Source organism: Sinocyclocheilus rhinocerous, unplaced genomic scaffold (genome assembly GCF_001515625.1).
Source record: "Sinocyclocheilus rhinocerous isolate Xijiao unplaced genomic scaffold, SAMN03320098_v1.1 scaffold742, whole genome shotgun sequence".
Classification (NCBI taxonomy): Eukaryota; Metazoa; Chordata; class Actinopteri; order Cypriniformes; family Cyprinidae; genus Sinocyclocheilus; species Sinocyclocheilus rhinocerous.
In genome coordinates this window covers 1184468-1204038 of record NW_015641116.1, presented here as the reverse complement: position 1 = coordinate 1204038, position 19571 = coordinate 1184468, and the positions used below count along the sequence as shown (strand labels likewise).

At 39.6% G+C, this 19571-nt stretch overlaps 1 protein-coding gene across 9 annotated transcripts in view; it reads left to right on the top strand.

The window, feature by feature from the left end:
• The window catches only part of LOC107754684 (transcription factor SOX-6-like), a 157111-nt gene that overhangs the window by 32182 nt on the left and 105358 nt on the right, over window positions 1–19571 (top strand). For 5 of the 9 annotated variants that reach the window (XM_016571235.1, XM_016571241.1, XM_016571233.1 and 2 more), the window contains exon 3: window positions 3592–3642. The exons of 2 other annotated variants lie outside the window; for them this stretch is intronic. In XM_016571235.1, coding sequence (XP_016426721.1) covers window positions 3599–3642 — 44 coding nt within the window. In that variant the 5' untranslated portion in view covers window positions 3592–3598. Of the gene's footprint in view, window positions 1–3591; window positions 3643–16417; window positions 16658–19571 lie in introns of those variants that run through there. 2 more of the 9 variants (XM_016571239.1, XM_016571238.1) reach the window with 1 other exon arrangement.

Here is a 19571-nt window from a genome sequence, read left to right as displayed (position 1 = left end):
CCTGGAGCACAAAAGCAGTGTTAAGTCGCTGGGGTATATTTGTAGCAATGGCCAAAAATACATTGTATGGGTCAAGATTATACATTTTTCTTTTATGCCAAAAATCATTAGGATATTAAGTAAAGATCATGTTCCATGAAGATATTTTGTAAATTTCCTACTGTAAATATATTAAAATTTAATTTTTGATTAGTAATATGCATTGCTAAGAACTTAATTTGGACAACTTTAAAGGCGATTTTCTCAATATTTTGATTTTTTTTGCACCCTCGGATTCCAGATTTTCAAATAGTTGTATCTCGGCCAAATATTGTCCTATCCTAACAAACCATACATCAATGGAAAGCTTATTTATTCAGGTGATGTATAAATCTCAAAAGAGAGATGCTGTCAGCATGCGTGTGTTTTTGCTGTCTTCTAGCTGCCTCCCTAATAAAGCAAAAAAGTAATAAAAGTTTTGTGGTCCAGGGTCACATATATATACTGTATATATTAGTGCTGGGCAACGATTACAATTTTTAATCGCGATTAATCAAATGATTTTCTGCGATTAATTGCATTGTTATGCACAAAATTCAATAATGAAATCAAAAGTAGTGTATTGTGCACTTTTTTCATTTAAAAGTAGTGCTATATGAACAAAAGTGTAATACCATTTGGTTTGCAAACACTTTAAACAAATAAGGTGCTTTTTTTTACAGCAGTATTCCTTTTACATAGTAGCAGTTAAAATATTTCTTGTAAATCTCAGCTTATAACATTAATGTAATCAAATTACATATAAAACCAAAGCTATTTTCCACTGCCAGGGCATTAACGTTTTTATAGAAAATATTTTATAGTTCGTTATAGAAAAACAAGTTATGCTCAGAGTCCAGAGCCTTCATCATAACATTATAACAGGCACCTTCCGAGTAGAGTCCTGCACTATTGTGGGCCTAACGCAGCAGATTGCGGCGCGGGACAACACTTGATGGGTGAGTGCGGGCGGATAGAGACTCGTGTGTGCAGGATGAGGAAGAATAAGGATGTACTCACACTAGGCAATCTTAACCGTGCCCGAGCGCGTATGGCCCCCAAAGCCCGGTTCGTTTGACTAGTGTGATCGCTAGTGTGCCGCGGTTCGTTTAGCCGGCCCTGGCTCGGTTGGAAGAGGTGGGCCAGAGCGTGGTTCAGTTGGGCTCGGGCGCGGTACGCATGTAGTGTTGGAGTGCTGAACTTCTGATAAGTGCAGCATGATTGCGGGAACATTTCTGAGCGGCAAAAGTGATAGATCTGTAAAGCAATATATTGTGAGAGGGCCGTGTGTGTTACTGCATCCCAAACGACTCAAAATAATAAACCACAAAGTTAACAAAACAATGCACTCCACTGTGCTGAGTGAGAGCGCTTCTCTGCTGCCTTCACGTGCTATTCCTATTTCTCACTTATGAAGTCGTGAACGCTTCATGTGAGCGCTGCGATGCTGCAGTCTTAGGCCCTCCCCAAATGCTCTCATTGGTTAAGACGCGTGATGACACCCATCCCATGCCAGTACCGATCAACATCCCACCCCTCCTGTGACCCATGGTTTGTCTATAGGTGTATTCAGAGCCAGTGAGCAACGAACTTTCATAAAAATAAAAAAACTGCATTAACGAGCAATAAAATAATTGTCGGCGTTAATCAATTAATTACGCGATAATAACGCGTTAACTTGCACAGCCCTAATATCTATCTATCTATCTATCTATCTATCTCTCTCTCTCTCTCTCTGTATATATATATATTAACTACAATTAATTATATCAATAATATATTAATTAAATGGCATTTTTATTTAATTAAAGCTATATATTGTATATTGAAATTTTTAGTATTTTAGTTTTTAGTATTTTAAACCAGTGTTTCCCAACCTTTTTTTAGTCGCGGCACCCTTTGGAAATTTTAACAAACTTGTGGCACCCTACAAAATTAATTTTGTCACAATATTTGAATTTCTAACATCGATATGATAATTTGAAAAGTATAGATATTCGGTACAACAGGGAAGAACTGCAGAATATAATGTCATACAGATATTTTTAATATTATTAAAAAAAGTTGTCCATCAATGGTGGCAATCGCTAATCTAATTAGCATCTTAATTAGAATCTTATTCTAATGAAAAGACCTATTTATATGACAGATTTTAATGTAGGATCTTATTCATATGTAAACATTGTGAGATAGCTAGTTAAACAAAGTTTTGATTTTACAGCTGGGTAATTTTGTTGCAGTAGCACGAGATAGCTTGATTTCAAACTTTGAACTGAATAAAAAATGACAAGTAAGCAGTCAGTAATAAAAGAAGAACAAATAAATAAATTGAGTGGAGCTGAGCGGAGCGCACACGCATAGAGCGGGATAATACGCAGAGCGTCACACCACGTGAAAGTGAATCTTGAGCGGTGAACTAATTTTCGGCAGCCGAAATTTCGGTGCATCTCTAATTATTGGCGACATCAGAAATGGATATTATATAATAGATGCTTTTTTGAACATTTTAGCAATTTAAAAATATTTAAAAAGGATTTTTTACATGGCACCCCTGCTCTGGACAGACGGCATCCCGGTTGGGAAACGCTGTTTTAGACCACATGTTTTTTTGCATTGTCTTTAGAAAAAAGCTTTAGCATATATAGTGATAATATACAATTTGTGTTTGTGTGTGTATGCAATTTTATTAATTGTAGCTTTAAATAAATTTAATATATATATATAGACTTCACCTTTATATTTATTTAGCTTAAACTAATAAAATTAAGCTACAGCAAATAAATATGTTAAGCAACAGTTAAATATGACATATACCCATATATGTATGTGTGTACATTACATTTAATTATACAGTTAAAGTTTTTCACATAGAAATTTTTTTTTTTTAAATTATTTTAGTGTTCTGTTTTTCATTGCATTCTTTACATTGTCTTTTGCACAACAGTTTATTGTACTATACAAACAGACACTTGATCTTTATAAGTCATATATGTATGTATGTCTTGTAAAGACCAAAAACTGAGATTAATGGAAACCCTCTGGAGACAATTTTCTAAACATGTGCTCCCAAATTTGCGGCATTAGACTTCTAGAGCAGCCTCTGCACGTGGTGATATCATGACCACATCCTCCCGCCTCCCTGTGGGTGCGCGGCCCAGTATTGGCTCAGAGTTGGCCCTGTGTGGGCCCCTGTGGTCCAGCTCCTAGAAGCCGCCGCGGCCCCGCCACACATGGTCCACAGATGGACCACCACACACTGCTTTGGGAGGAGCAGCGCCCAGGAACCACTGTCATACGATAACATATTATCAAAAATGGGACTGGAAAACCATGTACGCTAATGACAAATGTCTGTTTCTCCGAAAAGATGGATGAAAAGCTATTAGTGGAGCTGTGGGGAGTGTTACATCTTTGTTCTTGCGTTTGGTTTGGAAGATAAAAATGCTTCAGGGACAGTCAAGGATGTGTTGGTGGTTTTGTCTGTTTTATCCCCTCTGTTACTGTTTTAAAGTTGCCATGCTAACTTGTGTTCAATCAGTTACAATGGCTCTCTGTGTATTTCTCCTGCTACAGAACCCAAATGCTGAACATGGAGGGCTTTCTGCGTAGCAGCTTTTTACTGAGGTTAGTTGCTTTAGTTTTAATTCATCTGTCCTTTCACAGCTCTGATATCACACCACCTAGCATTAGCCAACTTGTGGGATGATGTGTTGTCTCCGTCTGTGTTTGTGTGTATGTGTGCAAGTTTTAACAAAAAAATCCAACTCCTTCACACTCCCTTTCTGCAGATAATCAGACTTAAAGCATTTCCCCCCTTCATACACCCTGTGCCGCCTATCACAGCCCCTGTCAGTCAGCGAGTGATTGACAGGTTTCACTCCCCATACTGCATGCACGTCTGTCACCTTCCCCTCTGCCCCAGCTCACTGATTGGTCAGGTCGCGAGTGGGGCGGGCCTTAATTTGTGATTCTCACCATTTCCTGTTTTGTGTGTTTGTGTTATAACTGCAGTCAAAACGAGTAAAGACGCCATTACCCCATCCCCTTCCTGTGACTCTAAGTAAATTAGCCATTGGCTGTTCTGTCTCTGTGCAAAGCACCTTCCCCACACTTGAATTGCTAGCAACCCTAATGAGTGATCTCTCATTAAAAACAGCAGCAGCAACATCTGCCTTTCAAAGCTGCTGTCAGCCAAACTTTGCTAAAGCTAATGAATCCCCTTTGATTTCTTTTTCAAAAGGTCATTTATTTGATTAAATTAATAAAATTTTTATTCTCTTTCCAAGCTGTCAGAATACAAAAAAAATTATGAATGCTATTTAGTAATTAAAGATATTTTTTAGTTTTTGTTTTTAATAGCTATGCATTTATTTTAATAGATATTTGTTTAAAAAAAGTTTTTTTTTAAATTCACAAAGACAGTAAAAAGATTTTGAATGTCTGTTCATGGCCTCATTTTTGAAGCAACTTTATTTTCTTCATTTCTAATGAATATATTTTTTCATAGTATATGCTGCACCATCCAATATATTTAAAAAATGTTTTTACAATAAAATACTATTTTAGTTCTTGTACTTCAAATTTTAATATTTAGTTGAATGTTTTACTTGTCTTTTCTTTGTTATTATTTGTGAAATCTATAAGCAATTTCGAAATGAAACTTGTTTCAAAGGAAATCCTACACCAATATTTTTTTCAGTCTAGCGACTGAACTATAGTCATTTGAAGCTAACTGAGAATGATTTGCACTAAATGAACCTAAAGGAGCAGAATAGACTATCTCTGATCCCTTCTGCATATCCACATGAAATGGCTGCAAGATTTGACCCGAGACAAGAGGTTTCCGGTGTGTTTGTGAGTGATCACATGCTCTTAGGACAGTCTGTGGCAAAAAGCATGCATTCTTTATTGATTTAATTCAGCTAGATAATCTGTCAAGACATTTTCAATTCTTTTATTGTAATAGTTTTACGTTGTCATTCAGGCATTCCTGCAGCTGATTAATTTGTTGTCAGACATGTGACCCACTTATATTGCCGTTGGCAGCAGGATCTGGTAGAGCGTGCTGGATTATTGTCAGCTCAATGCTTTTATCTGCCTGCCTTCGTCCTGTAATGTACTGTATGGAGGACTGTGTTTGATTGCGGCCACCTGTTGCAGGAGGATAACAAAATATCTTGGGACAGGACTAGAGGATGGGCAGTAGGTTGAGAGAGGTCAGAGACACCTTATCACTTCCTCACTAATCCTTCAAGTTGTTCAAACCTTAACCAAGGAAGTGTGCACCCTTTTAGTTCATCCTAAAGCTTATGTTTTTCCTTCATTCTTTTTCTGAGTAATCTCTTGATTAAACTGGAATAAATGCATAAAATGCATAGTGCATTTCCTATATCATTAGAAAGTAATGTGTGATGGAGAGACATTTTGCAGATGAGCAGTAACATAAAAGCTAATGTAGACAAGAATGTTATTTTGCCCCCAAGAGATCAGAATTTACTCAAAATGTTTTTTTTTACAGCATGAATTCTGAGATCAGAAAATGACTTTCTAGTAATGATCTCTAGTTTGTAATATTGTGTGTACTGTACCAATAGTCAGAGTGAGACTCTACCAACCAGTCCATATTTAAATGTTTAATATAGTCATCTTGAAATTTTGAATGAATTCAATCAAATGCTGATCAGTTATTTTATTATGAGGATGTACATTTTATTTTCAATTTTACTATATATATTCCTCATAATAAAAGACAATTATATATATATATATATATATATATACACACACACACACACACACACAATGATGTTTTTACATTGACAATGAAAACAGTGAATGTTAAGGCTCTGTTTTCATTTGTAAATTAATTTTTAAAAGAAGCAGAATCAAATTGTACATTGTACGTGCATAATGGACATTGACTTTTTTTTCTTTTCTTTGATCACATCAGAGAATTGATAGTTGTGAAGTTTGGCATAAAGGTGGCTTAAGAGTGAGGGAGAAATAGAGTAAGGAAAAGTCTAAGAGAGAGAAATGTCTCCAGCAGTTCTAGGCTAATCCCAAAGGAGAGGACCTCCTCCTCCATCTCTGCCATTATTTGATGTAATGAAAGGAGAAAGTGTGTAACAGCTAGATTGTTAATTAATTTACTCTAACAAGATGAAGATAAATGAAGCACACTGAAGGTTGACTAGGCAAAGGGGGTCCACTTAGCATTCGCTCTCCCCTCGGCCTCTGCTTGCTCAAACAAAGATCCGTTCTCACAACAGTCAGCACATGAGGATTCAAATGACTAACTGCCTTCATCGCTCTCAAAAACTCATTTCAGATTTTACTCAAACTTTCAATCCCATATTGACCTAGATTTGAAAGACGAAGAAAAAAAAAGAAGCCCAAAATAAAATCTCTTAAGTTTTTAATGTGCTGTGATTTAATCGGATTCCAGCACTTCTGGACTGTCGCTCATTTGCCATGCATGCTGATGATTAATTGATATTATTCTCTATGGTTAGTTATTTTGTTTATAGCTATCAGTCACTTCATTGACATGTTTGCGTTTGGCTTATGAGCCTTATTTTAGTGACAGCTGAGCTGGAAAGTTTCAACCTGGGCTCTTGTGTTGCTTTAATGTATTATGGAAGCAGTATGGCAGGGTCATTTTTTTATTGAAACTAAGATACACAGAGATAATTCTGAGTAAACACGGGCTCAGATCTTCATGGGTCTAGCACACGGAGGCTATCTAAGCCTCCTGTGCCCAAAAGATGTTCTTCTGTGGCCCAGCACCATTCACTATATGAATAGCAGCGGCCTAATGCGGATTGGTGGTTATTTAAGCGGTGAGAGAAAGAGGCCCAGACACAAAAAAAGAGAGAAAAGCCAGACAGTTGTCTTAATCCAAGCCCTTTTTTCAGCGTTCTATCAAAGACCTTTGCCAGACAATTCAACATGGGCCCCGCATGGCAGAGCAGACCAATCACCGTGGCACCCATTCTCTGCTCCTTTATTTTTCAAGTCGCCAACAATAGCTTGTTGATTGTGTGGACAACACCAGCACAATTACCTTCTCTGTTGTGATGGCCGAGCAGCATTTTAAAGTCCGCTCTTCCATAATAGAATCATTATTGTTATTCTTATAGCAGGGCCTCAGGAGAAGGAATAGCTGCTCCCGGTATGTCATTATTTTGCAAGTGTTCGATTAGCTCATCATGAACTGTGCAGCAAAAATCACAGCTAATTAGACAGAGGGAGCGTCGCCGCTGGCCCCTCCAGCTCCTGAGTTAAAAGGTACCACTTGATGGGCCAATAATATAAAGAAAGGTGGTAAAAAGAGGGATTAGAGCTGTTGCCGTAGTAACTCCAGCTTCCATCTGCGAGACGAACAATGGACTTGTGTTCCTCCACCACCTTTGATTGAAAAATAGAAGCGAAAGAGCTAGCGCTCTGAAAGGACAGGACCCTTTTTAACAACAAAGTGGAATTCTGGCCTAATAGGCTCTTTGGTAAAAGTTGTTTGGTAAGACCAGGGGAGGATAGCGGAGACGAGAGGTCGTCACGTAATCCGAGGACAGCAAAGGTCGGTAGCAGTTTGTTTTGGGTGTCACGTTCGTTCGGCGCCGTCACGGGTGCGGGACCTGCAGGTTGGCTCCTCTCGACACTTCTTGAAAGGAGATGGAAAGGGAGGAGCAGAGAGAAGTGATGCAGTTTAGTAAGCAGGAACAAAAGTGCTGCACGGCCAAAACCTACTTGTTCCTAACTGACTCTGAATAAACACCGACTAGATTTACACCTAAAATCTGGAAGAAAATAACTTCTCCAATTAGACGGAGCTGTCAGATGTTGTTTGGATGGCCTCCAGTCATTCCCATCGCTATTCCCAGAGCAGTGGTGTAGAGACGGAGGGAGGGAGGGAGGGCAGAGGAGAGAACAGGTTTCTGCACGGCTGTTTGTTCCTGACACTTTGTTCGCCTGATAACCATGGCCTTAGCAGTTTTCCTGCCTGCGCTTGACTTTTTTTCTTGCTTTCTCTGTATTTAGCCTATAGAAATTGTCCAACATAAATAGGTGTGTATCCACAAATAATATTATTCTGAAATTCCACAGTTGTAGTAGTTTATCAGACTTGACACCGACTTGACATCAGATTTTAAATGCTGTCGTATCATATTACTTTTTGTTAAAAAAAAAATCCTAGTGTGGCTTATACTAAAGCACAAGTAAATTTGTACAATAAATACTAAATAAATATAAATGAATAAACACAATAAATGATCAAAATTATAAAATATAAAAAATATAATTATTAAAATAGTAATATATTATTATTATTATCGAGATCTTAATATTAAATGATCTGTACATTAATTTTTTCAAACCGTTTGTCCATCCTTCAAAAAAACATTTGTCATGCAGTTAAAGCGAACAAAGAGCTATTAGGGCTTTTTGTCAGGGACAATATGTTTATGATCTGCAATCTCCATCCCTCCGTGTCCCTCTTTCATTTTATATCCTCTATTAGCAGTGGAATATGTCCGCTCACATTAACCTAATTTATGGTCAGGGCCACTGTAACAGCAGCACAGGTTAATGAATTTGGTATTACTGAGTAACTGTTATTGAGGGCTGAGGAGGAGCCCAGCAGATGAGAGAGATTGTAAAGCTCTCTGCTTTGCATGACGACGGTTGAAAGAAGGATATCAAAGGAAATGATGTGAACACATGATGAACCCCTCCACCCGCCTGCAGAACAATTGTGTGTGAACCTCTTGTTTTCTGCCTGGATGTTTCTGGCTCATCAGAACATATTTTGCAAATCATGTACCAAGCCTGACTCGGCTAAATTCTGAATGGAATTTTTACATAATTATCTTTAATTTGAGGGAATCAGTTTAGCATGGAAAACGGTTCTTAGTTAAGCCACCCTGGAATACAGATGTTTTAACAATGGACCTTTTCAAATTTTTTCCCCTGCTTTTTCATCATATTTCTTAATTATGAAGCTGTATTCCCTTTTTTTCTGAGCACACACACACACAATTAATATCAAAATCAATATAAATATAAAATGTATATTATACGTTTTATCACTCAATATTTTTATTTATTTATTTATTTCTCAAATTAAATGTTTTAAGTACATTCTTTTATATATAATTATACAAAGCTTTTTTTACTTAACCCAGTATTGTGCACTCACATCTTCTAAAGTAAACATACTAGAACATGAGTTTGCCTCAGATGTTCCGTTCACATCGATACGGTGTTTGGCTCACAATATTATGTTGTGACATGCCAAACGATTCATGATTGGCCATTACATCGTCCAACACAATGAGTCTTAAGAAAACTGCTCTGTGATGACTCACTGGTCCTTAAGCTTGTCTTCCAGCCATTTCATTCCTTCCTCCCTCTCTCTCTCTCTTTTCCTCCATCAGCATCTTTTATTCCTCTCTTCTGCTTTCAAGGCACAAGTACTTCCGCTCTCTGCCTCGACACAGTTGTGCATGGCTCACCAACCCTTTCAATTTAGATTTCAATTATCATGTTAGTTTTGTGATTAGATTGTGTCCTCCAGGAATCAAACCTCGCTCTCTCTCTCTCTTTCTTCCCCTCTGCAATCAGATTGGATCTGATGAATTGCGGCTGTAATTACGGAAGTTATTGAATATGCAGATCGCTGATGACTAGCAGTGTATCTGTTCATAGTGCATTAACTCTAACTGTATCAAACAAGAAGCTTGTTCAAGATCCACTCAAGTAATGAGAGAGGGCCAGTGGATGCCATTAGCTAGAAATAATAGCACCCTTGAAAGGGGCAAACTCAATTAAGACCTATGTGGTCCCGTTATGGTGCCTTTGTTTTATTCCCTGCGTGAACGTGTGTGTGTGTGTGTGTGTGTGTGTGTGCTCTATAAGATGGAGTTTTACAGCTCGCTTTCTGGCCAGGTCAGCTGATGAAGCATTGTGACCAGCGGTTTTGCTGTAAACACACAATGAGGTCTCTGCTGGGAGGTTATGAATTGCTCAGCGTGAGGCATTTTTCCCAGCTGACTCTGACCAGCCTTTTTAAAGGAACCATGATGCAAACCCTGAGACTGATAGGTGGTAGTCAGATGGGGAAGGGTGTCAGGGTTAGAGAGAGAGAGAGAGAGAGAGAGAGAGAGAGGGTAAGGGGGGGGGTAAGTGTATTGTATTGTGCACTTTGTATAGTAAGTGTTTGAACAGCATTTGAAGCTGTTTCCGGTCTCCAAACCTTGGCCTCTGGGTCCACTACATAATCACTCACACACACAAACACACCTCCTCTCACCCTGCGTATGTCAAGCTGCTCTCCCAGCAGTTTAATAGCAAGGGTGCCAGGGCTCTAGGCTCATTCTTCCCACTGGTCGCGACTAATACATCCAAAGCGCTCGCACTAAAAGCACCTCTCTCAGTCTCTTCACGTGATCAGTAAAATCTGACTCCTGCTGCACTGTGCTGCGGCTCTGCAGCGCGGGCAGTATGGAGCAGAGCAGACCATGCATTCGCAGAAATGCGACCACTTAAATTTTTAACTCACACATTCTCAAAAAATTGCATATTCGCATATTTATGCGACCATTTTGGTCATAATCTAGAGCCCTGGGTGCTACAGAGCTCTGTAATCTACACTTGACTCTTGAGCTCATAATGTGACATACCACATTACACAGAGACTCAGACAGATGCTCACTAACTGGCCAAGAGATACTCAGTGTTTTAAAAGTGGAAGGCCCAATGAAGTGGTAGCATTAAATTACCTAACCTGTCAGTCACTATTTTTTTTTTTCATTTTCTTTTCCTTCTTCCCCCTTAAGCCAAGAGCAGTTAGAGCTTGAGTTAAGTTCATGAAATTAGAGTCATTCTAAACCTGTGTGATTTTCTTTTTTTCTGTGGAACACAAAATATGTTTTGAAATGTTCATGCTGATCTTTTTCCATACAGTGACAGCTTTTTTAAAGTTAACAGAAATAAATGTTTTTCACATGAATATTTTCAGTGAATAACAACTCAAACAACTCAAATCTTTTCTTCACACCAATCTATTGTACACTGCAGTTAATAAATTATGGGTTGCTAAGATTTTTTAAATGTTTTTGAAAGAAGTCTCTTATGCTCATCAAGGCTACATATATTTGATTGAAAAACACAGTAATGACAGTAATATTGTAAAATATTTTTTGCAATTTAAAATAACTTCTCTATTTTAATATATTTTAAAATGCAATTTATTCCACCTTAGTGTCACATGATCCTTCAGAAATAATTCTAATATGCTGCTTTGGTGCTCAAGAAAAAAACATTATGCTGGTTAATATTAGGGTTCATTGATGAATAGAAAGCTCAAAAGAACAGCATTTATTTGAAATAGATTTTTTTTTTTAACAGTGTAAAAGTTTATACGGCCACTTTTGATCAACTTCCATCTTTGCTGAAGAAAAGTATTCATTTGGATTATGTTATGGTACTTTTTGTCCTTTTTCGAGCTTGGCAGGTCCCCTGTTTGCATTCATTGAATGAAAAAGAGCAGCAAGAACATTCTTCGCAACTTGACTTTTTGTGTTTCACAGAAGAAAGAAACTCCTACATTACATGATAGTGAGTAAATGAAGACAGAATATTAATTTCAGGATTAATTGTCCCTTCAAACTCCTGGATTGCCACAGCACTAACATGTTGAAACACCCAAACACACAGCCACATGATGAACCTCAACCCGAGGGGAACAGTTACATCAAAAAGCAGTTAAGTGTGTTTTGAATGCATGTATGCCTCAAGCACTACAATAATATAGTCAAATGAGCTAAAACAGTACACACAATCATGCTAGAATGAGAGAATATAGTGTGTGAGCTACCTATACAGTACTATGAATCTCACTTTTTTGTCATCTCTCCAGAAATGACTCCTGGTAGGAACGTTTTTTGACACATGCACACTCTCTCCGCATGCTTAAATTGTATCTGGCTAAATGGCCACTGTTAAATATTTACCCTAAAACTGTCTCCATTTGCTGTGGAGGTGACATCAGAACAAAACAGAAGGAGCATCTGCTGGCATTATAATTTCATAACGCCACATAAAACGTGTTGTTTGTCGCCTTTAAAATGCAGCACTTTTATGAATAATGCAGCTCTCGATTTCAAGAGGAAACACTTAGAAGTTGGATTCATAAAAAATAAATCACCAAGTTTGTTTTTTTCCTCTGTGATCATAAGAGGAACCGTTAAAAAGTTAAGTGCCGCCACAGTAAATGAAACGAGCTCATCAAACACAATGCTAGATTGTTAGCCGCAGCGCTAGTGAGAGGAAAGGCACTTTCTCAGTTTCTTTGTAACTGCTGGATTATAGGGTCTATTTAGACTCTAATTGGTGTTCATTTCATGAGTTTCCAGTCTTAAATGTGTATTAATGTAATGACAGAGGACGTGTTTGTTTTTAGGCGTCTAAGTGGAGAGGCTTAATACAGGCTAGCTAAATTAGCACATCCATTCTGACAAGTACTCTAATAACCACTGCGGATTAACTTATGACCCTGTTTGGGAGCACAGAGCTCATGGCCACTGGTGCTCTGGTGGACCAAACTCACTGTAGTTAAGGCTCTGAGAGGCTTTAGCTTCTGAACTGCTGGCCGTTGCTGCCTGCTTCCGTGTATATTATTAGGTTAATAGGATTTCACTTGTTTACACCAACTGTTAGCTTAACTCGAGGTCAAAGAGGTGGCTTAAACTTGTGTAATTGGCTTATTAAGAAGGCTCAAGTAGCATTGTAGTGAGGGGTTAAAACTCACACACAAACACACACACACACACACACACACAGACACAGGCGGGGTGCCACGCGACGTGCATCGAGCACGGGCTAGCTGCATGCTCACTGTTTTTCAGCTTCTGATAACACATGGATTGCGAAAGATGACCTTTGTCGGTGGCTAACTATTGTTTGCGGATTGGTTGCACTCTCCGCAGGCTGTGAAAGACACATCTGCTGCCTCGCACGCAGAAACGGAGAGGGATAAAGGGAAGGAGGGGAGGGAAGACCTGTGCCACACATCCCACACTGCCACAGTACCTATCCGCTTATCAAATATTTGTCTGGCCTTCGCTACTTATTTACTTTCCCTCTGTTTGCTTTGCTTATTCAAGTCTCTCTGTGCCAGATACAATGTTACCAAAGACTAGATGCTACAGTCTCTTTTTTTGTGTCTCGGGTTATTCACCTCCTCGCTGTCAGAGGGCACATGGGCATTTTCTTTTGTTTTATAGTTTGCTTTCAATTTTCTCTTTCTCACAGCCTCTTTCTAACCGAAAAGCGCATCGTACACTGCCACGCTCTCACTCATAAATGCGTTAGCGTTCTGGGTTGCTCTGTGCTTCGATGACAAACAGAAGCGGTGTAAATTTGCTCACTGCTCACTCACTCTTCCCACAAACCCTTTGCTGAATGACCCAGCTCAAAATGTGTATTTGTTTAATATGTTTTTGATTGATTCAGTGATGATGATCTGCACAGTCAGTATTGAGAACACACACACACATTCAGGAGCACAAAAGGCCTCTTTGTGCTGCTGGCAGGCAGGGTTTGTGAATTGGGGGAGCAGGGTTGAGATTACTCGATTATTTCAAACAGGGGCCCAGGCGAGTCACAGGACCCGGTCCCCGCCGCACGGAGCGGGATGGCTGTGGTGACGACGAACCACAACAGAGGCCGAGCCCGAACCCAAAAGCGATGGACTGCAGCCAGAGACAGATACACACCACCGCTGTCACACACTTGCGGTTTTTTAAAAGAAAGCAATTTAGTTAATGATTTCATTCTGAAAGCCTGTCATGATACATGCGTCTGCTCCTGCCAGGAAAAGGAGAGCGGGGCAGAAAGAAGGAAAGAAAGAGAGACGAAGGTGTTAGTAAACATGACTACACTTAAGTTCTAACTGCTTGCGGCTGCTGTGCGGATTGTGTTACCAAATGGAGCAGACCGTCGTAATGCTACTTACAACTGGCTGAAGAAGCTCATCACTGACCATAGAGGGTTTTTTTTTTTTAGCAAGACTTTGACTTTTTTTTTCTTTTTTAAGGCTTATTTTTCCAGCGTGTTGAGAACATTTTTAAGACACTACTGTGCTGTTTTATCTGAAACGGGAGCGTGTGAGTTGGTCAGACACATGGTTTAATAGCAGACGGGTGAGACATTTTCTGTATCAGTCAGCGGCTAATCCAGTAATGTGCCTGCTTTCTGGCCTGGGTACAAATCTACTGCACATTTTTCTGTTCAACCATGCTTGTCAGCTCCTGGTTTTATTAGGCCGTGGTTCAGCGTGTTTCATATTCACTTTGCCGCTTTTTCCCTGTGCTGCTCCATCTTAGCATTGCTAAAACATCAACGCTTCATGTACTCTCTGACTCAGATTTTCGTGGCAATTACTCAGATCGATGGACGGACTCTTCCTCTCACCCTCTCTGTTCTCTTTCTCTCTCTCTTTCTTTTTTTTATATCAGCTGTCAATCATGTGGGGAACTTCTAACCACCTCCTGACAGGCATGAGTGCCAGCCGTTGGTTTAGCAGGGGTTTTTATTCAGCCACCTTCGTCCGACCTGTCACCCACGGCCATACACTGTTGCCCATGCTTTCCATTGAACAACGGCAAATGAATTAGTTTCAGAGGTTTAAATCGACAATCAATGTCACTTGCCCCAACATAATAAGGCTTAATCGTAGATCTTTGAAATGTGTCCTGCCTGACCTTTGCAATTCGTCAGGCATCTTTACATGGCCTCATCTGGGTGGAGTGAACGTACTGCCCCTGTTTTGATTTTCCAAATGACGTGTCTCATGAATTGTGGCCTTTTTGGCATCCCCTCCCGGTACTCTCTGATCCCATCTTCCTGCCCTCCTTTGCAATTTCAGAAAAAATGATACATTTCATAATTTGTAATAAAAAAAATTAAATGAGGGGAGAGAACACTGTAGGAGGACAGAGAAAGCATAAAAAGGGAAGTTTAGGCAAAAAATAAAATAAAATAAACTTTCAGAAGAATTAGGATTGGGGCTAGCGAACTGAACTGTTGTCTACCCCAAAAAAGCATCCAGAATAGTGTAGAGTAGAAGGTATTTCCTTGATTTTTTTCCCTCCACAGAAATCCTATTTATGAGATGAGAATGAAAGGGAACAAAACAGCTTTTCTTTTCATAAGACGCTGCAAATTTTCCAATTTGGTTGACTAGTGACTGGCGCGAAAAAAAAAGCTTCCTATTTTTGGAAAAGAAAGGAATTAGGGGGACAGTGGCTGAAGAAAGCAGGGCACTGTGCGCCGGCATTCCAGATGTCCAAACGGCAGTTGTACCAGCCCAAGTTTTTCTAGGCACCGGGTGCCAATGATGACCTCATGAGCTCCAGGCTGAAGGACTGTAGGCATACAGTTCTCGCTGACATGGGCTTGAATAGCCCTCAGCCTTTCATGCATCCATTCATTCTCTCCAGTCCTCTGGCGGCAAAATTACTCCCTCATAATTAGCCATTGTCCCCATTTTTGGCTAGTCTGAAAAAAAGTTTTTTGGCTAGTCACTTTTATGCCCCCCACCCCCCATTTTTAACCTTTTCCCTGTCTATCACCCTCCATCTTGTCTAATATGTTTATTGTGAAACTGAGCAATATACAGCCCCCTTCCTCTGTCTATCTTTAGCATTCTCACTTCATTCTGTCTCTGTCTTCTGTCCTCGTCACAGTGGACTGTGGGAGATTTTACACTCGATTTGTTGACTCCTTTGCTATAAAGTCGGCTGCTCTGAAGAAAAGTATCTTTATAAATGACAGAGAGGACCTGTCCCTGAATGGTGCTTTGTTTACTGTTTTTCCAAATGGGGCCCCCACTATATTTCATCTGTCAGAGTTGCTTTTCTTTCCCCCAACAATGCTTGATTGTTTCCACCAAAAAAAAAATAAAAAGGACAGAGAGAGGAAAAGGGAGAGAGAGAGAGAAAGAAACAGAAAGTACGAAAAAAAAAGAAACCAGGTTCCACAGACAGAGAATTCTGTATTATATTTTCCTGCCAAATTCCGATCTCTGTTTTCCTTCCCGTGCGCTCACAAAGGGCTCATAACTTACTGTCAACTGTGAGGGAAACCACAAAGCTCCACTGTTGTCCAGCAAATAGGCTGTATTGCTTGATGGTTTCACTGGCTGTAAAGTTTGCTTAACTGCAGCACTGACACCAGGAACTTTGGGAACTGCCGCGCCGTAAGGCCCCGAGCGAGGGACGGAGAGAGACGGCGAGCTGCTTTTCTTGTGTCTCGGAATCGTCTGTGACCGTACGGGGACTGAAAGAGACACGCGTGCGAGGGAGACGCTGTGTGTGTGTGTGTGTGAGCGGAGGAGCTTAACAGCTGCTCTGCCGGTGGCTCCGCTCATGTGTGTGAGTGTACTTCGTTCAGCGTGGCGTCGGATGTGTTCTGACAAGACGTGCCGTGGCTGGGATGAATGGCCTGTCTGTGCTCGAGTGTTTTTGTGTGTGTTTGTGTGTATCAGAATTTGAGGAAGTGTTATGCCATCCAGCTCTGAAGTGGTGTGAGAAGAGCAGAGAAGGACAGGAGCTGCCAAGCAGGCTGAGGGGGACAGTATGTGAGTGTACACACCTGATACACGCTCATTCACACACATAGTGAGGACAGTGACAGGGTGTTTGAGCTGAAGAATTTTTTCTTTGAGTAATTCTTACCCAGGCTATGCTTGATGTCTAGAATGCAATTTTAGAAAATACTTTTAGAGAATACGGGTGTTCTCCTTGTCAATTGACTTGTGTGTTGTATTTTAAGTGTTGGATATGGAGCAGAGCAACAGTGGAAAGACAGTGAAGGAGGGAGTGAGTGATGGGTGAAAGGGTTGCAAGGTTAACATGTATGGACTACAATTTAAACAGTTTTTTGATGGCTTTAAAAAGTGAAGGTTTTGCTCAGACGTTTAGAAATGTCTTAGTATCACAATCCATAAGTGTGCTACAATTATTTTTTTAATTTTTTTATTTAAATATATTTGTTTTATTAACTTTTATTACTGTTATTTTTATTTTTATTTGTTTGTTTACTTGTTTGATGGATTTTTAAATGTGAAGGTATTTCTCTGAACATTAGAAGTGTCTTAGTAGTATCAATATCCATAAGTGTGCTACACTCCTGTTCATTAAATTAGCTTTTATAATAATAATAATAACAACAACAACAACAACAACAAAAATGTATAATAATACATTTTAATAATAAAAATAATTATTATTAGAAGTAGTAACTATTATTTATATTTATAATGTCTTTATATTTAATTATGTTTTTATTAATTGTTTTTTAATGAGGTTGTAATTTTTATTGCTATTATTCAAAATCATAATTTTATTTACTTATAAATTAATTAGTAATTGCCATAAAATATATCAAAATAGATAAACAAAAATTGCTTGTTTTTGAGGAGCTTGTTTTCTATTAATATTACTGTACTTGTTCTAAGTCCTAGTTCTGAGAGACAACGTTCTTTCCTTCTGTCTCAGATGATTGTTCACGGATGGGTAGACTGCTCAGGTACAATGGAAGGTGATAATTTGAAGGTGCTAAACAGCTACAGCAGGGATGATAATTTTCCAGCCCAGGCTTCACAGGTGACAGAGTGTTGATTATAGGAGGTGAAGACCTTGAGAGTCTGTGCCGTCACCTGTGTGAACTGCTGTCAGAGAGACGCTCGCACGAAGACACATATGCAAACTCATGCCTCTGTATGTCTCTCACTCTTGTTCTCATTCTCTGTGGGACACCTGTTCATGTGTGTGCAGTCTCTACAGTCGTGTTTAGTATTAATGGGTGATTATTATATTCATTTTATGTTTAACATTGTGCTGTTGTTTGAACAAAATATCAGTGACTTCTTTATTAGTAACCGATTGCTCACCAACATTTACGACTGCAACAGCTGCTGTTGTTATAAAAAATGCTGATATTTTGTCAGGGTGTATTTACCATTTTGAATAGCTTTTTTTTTTTTTTTGGTTTACTTGTTTTGTTAGTGTTGTTTCCTCATTTATTACTCTGTTTACTGTACAGACTGGCACAATTATCTTACAAGCGTATTATTATAAACCTCGCCACAGGAATACTACACAACACACAGTTGCTTGTTTCTTTTGTATTTTTTACGGATATCCTTTCAGACGCAAATGCTTCTTGTTACACTTTGAATAACTGCATTGGAGTGTCCTGTTTCAGATTTATGATTAGCCTTTTAAACTCTCATTTGAAAAGTTTTTAACTTTCTCCGTCCTACCTTTACGTTTCTAATTAGCCTGTATTTTGAAAGTGTGTGCATATGCTCAAGCATGAACATACACATGTGTGCTCTGTCGTGAGAGCATGTGTGTGTGTGTGTGTGTGTCTGTGTGTGTGTTGTTACCCGTGGAAACTTGAAGCCTTGTCATAAAGCAGCTTTTGCCATTTTTCTGCTCACCCATCGTTAGCTCCTTCCAACAATGGCCCTTTTGTTTTACCCTCTTTTATTTGATTATTTCTCTTCATATAGGTCTGGGTGGTGGTGCCGGAGCAAAAAGCAGCCTTCAAATATTTCCTTTCAGGAGTGGCTGGTGATTTAGGGGGTCTGCAAAGGCCTGTGGTTTTGAGGGGGTGTGGGGTGACTGAGGGGAAGGGAGCAACAGTGACACCGTAGCTTAGGAGTTACTTATCGCCATTGTCTATAAAAGGGCAACAGAAAGACACGGCAGAGACAGAGGAGTGGGGGGCTTCAACCAATTGAGCGGGGCGAAAGCGGATATCCCAAGACACATGGCCCCCAGTCATGAGACCCCCTGAGGAACACCAGCGCGAGGTGTCTTCTAATGCCACTAACCAATTAAACAGAGGTCAGTGCGTGATGAAACATTAGCAGTGGCAACAATTCATGAGTCGAAGCATTCCAGGCTACATGAGAACTCATGCCGAGAACTTAACTCCTAATCCTCATAAACGTATCGCAATATTGTCAGCTATATATGGGACCTTTCTCTCTCCCTCGGACTGCCAAAAGACAAGCTGTGCTGCCCTACACTTATTGATTGGTTTGGTTTGTTAGCTGTCCATTGTTATTGTGTAATCAGGCCTGAGCGGGAGAGGGCTGACAGGAATTCATATGAGGCCACTCTGGCTTAGCTGATATATTCTCTGCTTAAAATGCACAAAGGCCAACAGATCAGACTTATTTACTGGAGAAACAGGTTGAATTATTAATAAGAATCAAAGGAAGCGCTGCGGTGGCTCGCTGGACTGTTCCGTGAGCGTAAAACAGCATTTAATTTGATGAAATACAATGGCGTCAAGACTATTTCCCCTCCTCCGTCAAACGCCACGTACTGTAGAACTGAAGCGGGTTTTTGTTTTATGGCTCGTAGGGGGGAATTAAATGATTTTGAAATCCATCTAGGAATCAGGCCTTTATTCCAGCTAAACGGCAGCCACATTGTTCCATTTTCAGCCATGGGTGCAGATTAGCCAGGTGGATGTGA